Source organism: Rana temporaria, chromosome 3 (assembly GCF_905171775.1).
Source record: "Rana temporaria chromosome 3, aRanTem1.1, whole genome shotgun sequence".
Classification (NCBI taxonomy): domain Eukaryota; kingdom Metazoa; phylum Chordata; class Amphibia; order Anura; family Ranidae; genus Rana; species Rana temporaria.
In genome coordinates this window covers 146,124,691-146,134,565 of record NC_053491.1, presented here as the reverse complement: position 1 = coordinate 146,134,565, position 9,875 = coordinate 146,124,691, and the positions used below count along the sequence as shown (strand labels likewise).

At 40.1% G+C, this 9,875-nt stretch overlaps 1 protein-coding gene across 1 annotated transcript in view; it reads right to left on the bottom strand.

The window, feature by feature from the left end:
* Positions 1-2,652: 2,652 nt before the first annotated feature.
* TPRKB (TP53RK binding protein) overlaps positions 2,653-9,875 on the bottom strand; it is a 32,721-nt gene continuing 25,498 nt past the window's right edge. The window contains exons 4-5 of the mRNA XM_040343626.1: positions 5,616-5,792; positions 2,653-2,877 (exon numbers count right to left, since the gene is read on the bottom strand). Coding sequence (XP_040199560.1) covers positions 2,791-2,877; positions 5,616-5,792 — 264 coding nt within the window. The 3' untranslated portion in view covers positions 2,653-2,790. The remainder of the gene's footprint in view (positions 2,878-5,615; positions 5,793-9,875) is intronic.

The window sequence follows — 9,875 nt, the reverse complement described above, 5'->3', positions numbered from 1 at the left end:
AAAAAACACTTTTCAAACACCTTCACAATTTGCAATTATTTTTTACCTCAATTTTTATAAATTTTGTTCATTTTTTTTTACACCAACTCCCCATCGTGGGGCTTTCTGTCTCCTGCCACTGTCGAGGTATTAAGCTTTTGGCTACATTCATTAGATGGGGTACCAATGTTTTCAGATATTGTTTAGTTGGCATACTAACCCCATGAGACAAACACCTCCAAGGTTCCTCTGAGATCTCTATATTGGTGATCTCCTTAATTAACTGCAACACCTCTCTCTGATATTTTTAGATTTTTGGACATGTCCACCATATGTGGGCCATGGTTCCCACTGCACCGCATCCCCGCCAGCATAACTGTGAGACATTTCGTTATCCATCACCTTATCAGGTGTTATATACCAGCGTCAGGGCAGATCCGCCCTATAGGCTCACTATGCAAGCCGCTTAGGGCCCCGCAAAGCTGTGGAGGGCCCCCCAAATTTTACTAGAGGCCCCGCCTGGTGAGAAGTCATTTTCGGCCCCTCACCCTGCTTCTCAACTTGCAGGCTGCATGGGAGAAGAGGTAAGAAGTCGGCACCCCCCGCTTCCTCACTTTAATGTAGGATGTAATTTCCGACAGCAGAACCCCCCCTACCCCCGCTTCTCAACTTTAATGTGACATGTCATTTTGCTTAGGGCCCCAAGGAGGTCAGGATCGTCACTGACCAGCGTGCTAAACATTTGTAATTAATTTCTGTGATGTTATCGTCTATTGCCGTGGTATGTGTCATCTTTGTATTTTACCCATATCTTGATCTTTTTCTCGCTTTCCCAGTTCCTTATCCCACTTTATATGAATGGCGGCATTTCCAACCCCCTCAGTCCCACAAGCACTTTATAGATCCTAGAGAACCCCCTCTTTGTGCCTACTGCAGTACATACCCTCTCAAACAGCCATAGGTTCTCCTCGGATCTAACTGGTTGAGGCAGTGATGTAAATATTGTTTGTGTTTTAAATCCTGTAACGTGTGTATTTTGCCTTTCGCTGTAATGTCTTTTAATTGTGCATTTTCTTTTTTTTTTTATCCATTCCCTGAACAGTTTCCCCTTCCCTGGTGGAAAAAAAAAAAAAAAAAAAAAAGTTTCTTTTAAATGGTATCAAAAGGTGAATTGAATTTCCATTTTTCCTTTGTGTGCATCAAATCCCATGTTACCAAAACTTTCTTTGTTATAACGTGCGTATTTTCACTCAATTCTCTATACTCCAGTGGTATTCGTATAATCTTCCCCAGTGCTACGTTACTAATCGTGTTCTCCAATTTAACCTGCTGCAGCAGGTTCTAAACACGGTACAGATGTGCCACTTTACAGGCAGACTAAGAAGACCCCCCTAGACACTATATTTAAAGGAATTTTTATTGTTTCACTTTAAGCATCATTAAAATCAATGCTACTGTAAAAATAATCTTTTTTTAAATGGGGACTTTTGATTTTTTAATTTGGGTTCCATATACTTCAATGGGGTTCGGGTCCGAACTTTTGTGATGTTTGAGAGTTCTGGCGCAAACTGAACCAAGGGGTATTCAGCCCAACTCGACTATGCAGATGACTGAGACTTAAAGGGTCACCAAAGGAATTTTTTACCTTTTAACTTTACCCTAATGCAGTCCTGGTTTCATGTCCTCATTGTTCGTTTTTGCTGTAATCCTTCTCTGTTCTGCACACTTCCTGGTTGTCTGTTTCCTTATGAAAAAAGTACTGGGAGCTTCTCTCTGTGGTCTCTAATCAAGAAGGTGTGATTACTGTGTGTCTAAAACCCCTCAGAACCAATCAGTTTCATTTTAAAAACAAACACTGCCCTGTATTGGCTCTGTGTCTCTGTCCTTCACAGAAGTATGAAACTAGATGAAAAGCGAAACTGAAGGCACATTATATGATTGATTTTTATCTATTTTAATCATATTTAAAAGGAATCAGTTAACTATTATGTCTCTATACCCTGTAAACAGTCATTTCAGCAAAAAAAAGAGGCAAGAAGACTCAAGGCTCTTTGAGAAAGTTGGAGTCCTTTCTGTGTTCCAGAAAATCTAACCAACTCCAGGGGGGGTTAGTAATTTCTAATGGAATAAGGTGCGTGTTGGGGGAGGGATCCTTTCCTCCCAGGCTGAATCTCTGAAGGCTCTCTGTAATTGCTACTGCTTTTTTGGGAGGGATGGAGCTGCATCTCATGCCCTCAAGGAGCAGAGTCCACCTGGCTTTGGGCCAGGTATACCAGAGAACCTGGCCCCTGTTAGAAGCCTTGTTCCCCAGGACATTCAGAGTTTGAGGGCCTTCCTCTTCGAAGGTCAGACCAGTACTGTGCCCTCTTGCACCTTTTTTCGTATGCTGTGATTTCATAGTCCACTTTTTGTTCATAGGGCTTTTGACAAGCACGCACAGAGGAGATTCATAAAAAAAGGAAGCCTCCCTATCGATTCTTATTTCTTATTATTTTTTAAGTTCTATTTATGTTTTATTTTATGTCAAAATTTGCATAGAACCATAGGTGCCTATATCTTTGTTAGTGTGCAATGTTTAAACAGGTGACTTGTGAGAATGAAGCTATACATGTTCATTCTGAATCTCAAATAAAAGTAAAATCTTTATTATAATCATTAACACAATAAACTTAGTAAGTTATTAAAACAGAATTTCAGTATTTTTAATTCCCAAAACTATAGAAGATAATAAATGTAACTGTACAAAGCACAATATCAATATATAAAATACAAGTGAACAGTTCTCTGGAGTTTTTTTTAGTAGTACATTCTTTATAATAAGTCTTTCACAGCCATTCTGCAGATTACAGCATCCAGTACAGAACCAATTTTATCTTCTTCTCTGGTCAGTTTATACATCTGGAAATAAAGACACTGCTATTAAAATCGGAATTATTTATAAACAAATTCAATATTAATCAAACTGCGAAAGTTTTTGCTGGAATATATACTAGGTCATGTGTCAAACACCAGGCCAGCCAACCAAATCCGGCCCTCCAGGCCATTTCATGTGGCCCTCGCACCTCTCCTAGAGCTGCAGCCCTCATTTGGGCCTCCTCCGGACCCTGCAATTTCTGCTTTCCAACTCTGCCCCCAGCTTCTTCCCAGCAGTAACACAAGGTAAGGGGTGGACTTTGATGTAAGGGAGGGTGGGGGAGGGAACTTTTGACATCCGATGTAACGGGGGGGGGGGGGGGAGAGGGTTCTCTGGACATCTAGTATTACAGAGACAACCGGCCCTTTAAGGGCGATCATAATGCTGATGCTGCCCTCGAAGTGGAGTTTGACACCCATGTACTAGATAATGCAGATCATAAGGTCATATTTAGTAACATGTTACACTTTTGTTTAGGGAGTAACATGTAACATATTACTATTGCAGCAGCTCACTCAACCTCCTATCCCCAACTGTTACAGTGGGCAGAGGATCTTCTCCTTCCACCCGCTGTCACAATTTAAAAAAAGTACAGCTGGGCGGGGCTTCACTTGCACAGCCACTTCATTAATTCACACAAATCTACAAGTCCCGCCTACCACTGTAGCAGACGGCTTGTAGTTTTAAGTGAACAGTGAGGGCACTGATGAGTGCTCTCGTAATTTATTGACACTTTCTGCAATTCAGTAACTGTCTGCCCATACTTCAGCTGTACTGAGTGTCAGCAGGGACCTGACATTGCCATTGAATTGCTTACAAACCTGCTGATAACAGGGCAAGACTGGTTATAGTTGCACACTATAGGAGACATGGACAGCGTAAAGGAGTTATACATACTAGATTTTTTTCCTATTGAACAGATCTGTCCCATGCCCTACCTCTTTTGAAATTCAGATAACAGAATACACATGAGCAATTATGGCCCCTTTCACACCAGTGGACTGATAAAATCAGCTCTTCAGGCAGACTAGATCAGACCACCCATTGTTCTCTAGGGACATGTGTCAATTTACACTCATAGGGCCAGATCCTCAAAAGGGATACGCCGGCGTATCTACTGATACGCCGTCGTATCCCTGTTTCTATCTTTGGAACTGATCCACAGAATCAGTTTCCAAAAGATAGGCAGAAGATCCGACATGTGTAAGGGACTTACACTGCCGGATCTTAGGATGCAGTACCGCATCCGCCGCTGGGGGCATTTCGAGTCGAAATGCTGCTTCGGGTATGCAAATTAGCACTTACGGAGATCCACAAAGCTTTTACGCTTCGTTTTTTCTCCGTAAGTATTAAGTTGCATGTGTAAAATTACGGCTGCTTTTACAAAGTGTAAACTGTTTACACCGCGACGCTGTTATTTTTTTTTTTAAATTCACGAAGCTCGGCGTAACGTAATTTCGCGCTATGCACGTCGGGAAAATGACATCACGAGCATGCACAGTACGTCCGGCACGGGAGCGCGCCTAATTTAAATGCGACTCGCCCCCATTTGAATAGGAACGCCTTGCGCCGGCGGAATTTAAGTTACACACCCGAAAATTTCTAAGTGCTTTGTGGATCGGGCACTTAGGTAGAAATTTTCCGACAGTGTAACTTAAATGGGAAAAGATAAGTTACGGAGGCTGGCTGTGGATCTGGCCCATAGTTACTTAGTTAGTTTGAAAAAAATACAAGTTCATCTAGTTCAACCAATTAAAAAAAAAAGGAAATCATACAATCCCATCATTTTTTTCATATACACACACACGCGCGCGCACACACACACACACACACACACACACACACACTAATTATATATATATATATATCTATATACACACACACACACAAACACACCACAACCCACAGATGATCCAAAGAAAGGCAAAAAAAACACAGCAATGATGATCCAATTTGCTACAACAGGGGAAAGCATTTCTTCCTCATCCCCCGAGAGGCAACTGGATATTCACTGTATCTGCTTGATCTATCAATGTCAGTACACAGTTATATTATAATCCAGGCTTTTTTTAAGCAATCTACTAAGCTGGCCAGGACAACCTCTGGAGGGAGTCTATTCCACATTTTCACAGCTCTTACTCTAGACATAAGAAGTGCCCCCTTGTCCTCTGTGATGAACTTAAAGTGACAAAGTTCACTATATGGACCCCATATGTATTTATACATGTTGATCATATCCCCCTTAATCTCCTCTTTTTAAGAGGATACATTCAGTTCCTCTAATCTTTCCTTATAGTTGAGCTCCTCCGTGCCTCTTATCAGTTTGATTGCCCTTCTCTGCACTTTCTCCAGCTCCCCCAATACTTGCCTTCATCCGATCCAGGCCGCCAAAAATAGACGGATGGGGATCGTTCTCTATCTGTCTAGCGGATTGGATGACAGTCAGATGGAAACAGGCAGTCCGTTTCCACCTGACCACCCCACAGAGAAGAATGGGCTTTATTCGTTCCGCTATGCAGGAAACAGATGAAGACCCATCATCCGCCTGCTCAGCAGGATCAGCGGACCGACCACCCACTGAGCAGGCAAATCCCGTTGACGGGGTCAGCTTCATCTGAAAGGGGCCTACATCAAAGAGAAGTTTAAGATTGATCTCTCCCAGAGGACTCCAATACATTCAAACAAAAACAATAAAAGGTATTGACCTAATGGATTTAAGTACCTTTCTCACTTTCGTGAAGTCTGTTAGTTGTGACAGCTCTGCTAGAGGCACTTGCTGGCCTTCCACGTGAGAGATTATTTCTTGAGAATTCAAGGCTTTAGTCCCATCGTCAGTCAAAACAACAAGAACTCCAGAATCACTGTCTGACAGGCCAAACTTTCTAAAAGCTTCCGAAATCTGAACGGAAAAGACATTAATAAGCTTTCTTTTTTTAGAAATATCATGTTTATACTGGTTCATTTCCTCATGAAGAGAAAGGAAGAAGTATGTCCAGAAGTGCTTTTATTGTACAGTATTTTAATGGAAGATATTGTATATTTGTTTGTGAATATGCATGCTTGCAATGTAATTAGCAAAACAAAAGCTAAACTCCAAGCTAACAGATAAACACAAATTTGTATGCATGGTAATTGATGTTTCTCCTGACTGTCAGATGTAATTTCTGCAGTCCTAGTAGAAAATAAAAAAGTGGATTTTGACAGGTTAAAATATTCCCATTAACCTACTTTTCTTACATCAGACCCACTAAACCGTGTGCATTGTGTATGAGCAGTGAGATTTGTTGTTACTTTTTCTTTTTTAACTTTAGGGCTTGTTCATACTTACTGCATGGTAAAACACTGCGATTTGCCATGCAGGAAGTGTCCGTTCTGGCCGGCTGTGCCTTGCACTTGTAAAGTGCAGTGCACGGTTTACAATTTTTTTTTTTTTAACTTCATTGAAATGTCACAGTGTGTAATTTCCGCAAAGTGGTTGTAAACCTCTGAACTAAGCACATATATCTGTAGTGTTTACTTATCTATTCCCAAAGCTCTAAGTGTAATTTCTCTCTGGTGCTTCATTCCTGTTATCAGCATAAGTCACTTCTGACAAGTTTTCCCGACATATGAGATACATTTGTGATGGGGAGGAAGCTCAGTGGTTCAATCACCCTACTGCAGGGTAGTCTTCCCGGTTACAATTGCAGACTGACAGCAGTGAGAGCAGATTTGTTAAATGTTGTACCTTCATTAAATGTAACCACATTGCTACACTTAGAGGCGCCTCTCTTCTCTTTTATACTTTGTAGCTCCTGCTGGAGTTTGCTTCTAATCCCCTTATGGAGGCTTCCATTTGTGGATAGACATTTTATGGTTATACAACCTAGCACATTGCTATAATCTTTTTATATGGACTTTAAACTCAAGGACTTCTGAATAAATGGTTGTGGAACAAATCATTTGAGTTTCCATTATTTTTTATGGGGAAATTTGCTTTGATATACAAGTGCTTTGGATTATAAGCATGTTTTTGGAACGAATTATGCTCGCAATCCAAGGTTTTACTGTATATATATTTATATGACTTTTGCCTCAGACTTGTAACGTAACAAAAAAATAAAAATAAAAATAAAAAATCTGTTATAGGTATATCTCTGTATGTCTTTTTTTTTGTATTCCTATAATTGTAATAGTTTTGTATGTAAAGCATTTTTGTTTAGTAAAAACACATTAATACACTGCAGAGTAACCTAATAGACCAAAGTAAAACACTTTGCACTGAGCACAAGCTCTAAATGTTCTCATGTGAAAGCAGTTAAACAAAAGGCAGCACACAAATGTAAAATATTGTACAAGAGAACAGTACCGTGACATTATCTATTTAATAAATTAATACATTCAGCTGAATAACAACTAGGAATAGAAACAAAACCCATTTCTGTTCCTAAAATAATAACTTTACCCTGTTTTGCTCTAAGCACAGAGAAGCAATGAGAGGGAATGGCCTCAAATAAAGGTTATTTAAAATGATGTATACTTCTTCTCTACATTCCTTCACAGCCCTTAGGCAATTATAAATAACAGCACTTACTCCATTTAGTTCTCCAATTAGAAAGCATTACTTGGAGCCAGAGTTATTTTTGTGCGCAGTTTGTTTCACAAAAATAAACTAATTTTTTCCTCGGAACAAAACAAAGTAGGGCGACAGTTTTAGAATTCAGCTACACAGCTGGATAACTTTTAAAAGGTTATTAAAATTCATCTACAGTGTTTAGCATAATGGAGTACACCCCTTTTAAAAAGAAAGATTTTAATCGATCTCTCAATGAACACAAGAACAATTTCCAAACTTTTGATAAAACATCTGTTTAGCGCATTACATGAAAGTAAGGTTAATAATACAACTTACATTACAAAATCCTCAGTTTTACGCAAATTAGTAGATGCAAAATGAATACACCCCACAACAAAAACTACTACATCTAGTATTTTGTATGACCTCCATAATTTGTAAGGACTGCACCAAGTCTTCTAGGCATGGAACAAGTTGGCGATATATCGCAACATTATGTTAGAGGCCATAATGCTGAACATTTCTTAAAAGCTCAAAAGGATTTAAGGCAAACTTGTATTTTTCCCATTTAGGGCAGTGTCTGTACTAAAATATTTTGGGAAAGTATTTTAAGTGGAAGTAAAGGCTAATATAAGCCTATTGCAAAATTATGGCCTGGCAAGAGCACTATTGTTTTCCAGCACGATCTGTCACCCACCATATACATCGGACACGGCTGATGACAGATCTATTTACCGGCCCACTGCTGATACCATGTGATCACTGTGCCCAATCACATCAGATCACATGTCAGTTGTACACAATTAAAGGCTTTGTTACATGACTTTCACTGTGTACTATTGTGATGAGCTCTGCGATTGGTCACAGTCATCACATGGTACAGACAGGGTCGATCACATTCCATCTGTACCATGTAATCAGACGACAGGGCTAATCACAGCTAATTATAATAGTAGACACTGAATAAGTTGTTTTCATTCAGAAAAAATGGTAGCTTATAACTGAAAAATGCACAGTTATAAGCAATCATAGTGTGTAAAAAAAAATCCTGATCACCTCCCCAGAGTAGTACAGTTTTACTGTGGTAACACTGCATTGCAATAGACACTGTTTGTAAAACAATAATGTAATAATAAAAAAAAAAATTTCAAAAGAAATTAAAAAATGTTTTTCTTTACTGGTGACATTATGTGAAAAAAAAAAAAAAAAAAAACTGTGAAAAAAATAAAATAAATGTACACCTTCAAATAGAGCTTCCTTTTGCGGAAAAAAAAAGAAAGAATATTTTTTACTTTTTCTTATTAATAAATATTCCCCCAAAAAATGTAAAAAAAACACAAAATTTCTTTGTCAGTTTAGTCCGATATGTATTCTTCTACATATTTTTAGTAAAAAAATAAAATAAAATCGCAATAAGCGTATATTGCTTGGTTTGCGCAAAAGTTATATGCCTAGATTCAGGTACGTTGCCGCAACTTTGCGGCGGCGTAGCTTAAGGCATTTAAGCTACGCTGCCGTCAGTTAGCGAGGCAAGTACATGATTCACAATGTACTTGCCTGCTAAGTTACGGCGGCGTAGCCTAAAGCGGGCGGGCGTAAGGGCGCCTAATTCAAATGTGTGTAAGGGGGCGTGTTTTATGTTAATGGAGCTTGACCTTACGTTTTTGAAGGTTTTTTTAACTGCGCATGCGCCTACATTTCCCAGTGTGCATTGCGGCTAAGTACGCCGCACGGGCCTATTGATTTCAACGTGGACTTAAACGACGTAAATCCCGTTTCACGGACGACTTGCGCAAACGACGTAAAAATTTCGACGCGGGAACGGCGGCCATACTTAACATTACTATTCCAACTAGGGCCTAGCTCTAACTTTAGGCGGCCTATCTCTAACGTAAACGGCGTAAAAGTACTGCGTCGGCCAGGCGTACGTTCGTGAATCGACGTATCTACTAATTTACATATTCTACGCCGATCGCAATGGAAGCGCCACCTAGCGGCCATCCGAAATATTGCAACCTAAGATATTACGGCGCAAGCCGTCGTATCTTAGATATGTTTAAAGCGGGAGTTCACCCAAAAATCAACTTTCTGCAGTTAGATCCAGCATACTGCTGACATCTGCAGTATGCTGGACTTTTTTTTTTTTTTGGTACTTATCGTTTTAGCAGTAATTCTTCTATGCCTCCGAGCGGGGATTACTTCCTGGTATAGGCGTTCCCTTCAAGACAAGCAAGTTGATTGACAGCCTTCGATAGCGCGTCCCGGCTTCCGAAAATACACGAGTGACGCTCGGCAATTTACGGCGCCTGCGCAGTCAGCTCTACACGGCAGGCGCAGGCGCCGTAAACAGCCAAGTGTCACCTCGGCTGTTTTTGGAAGCCGTGACGCGCTATCGAAGGCCGTCAATCAACTTGCTTGCCTTCGGGA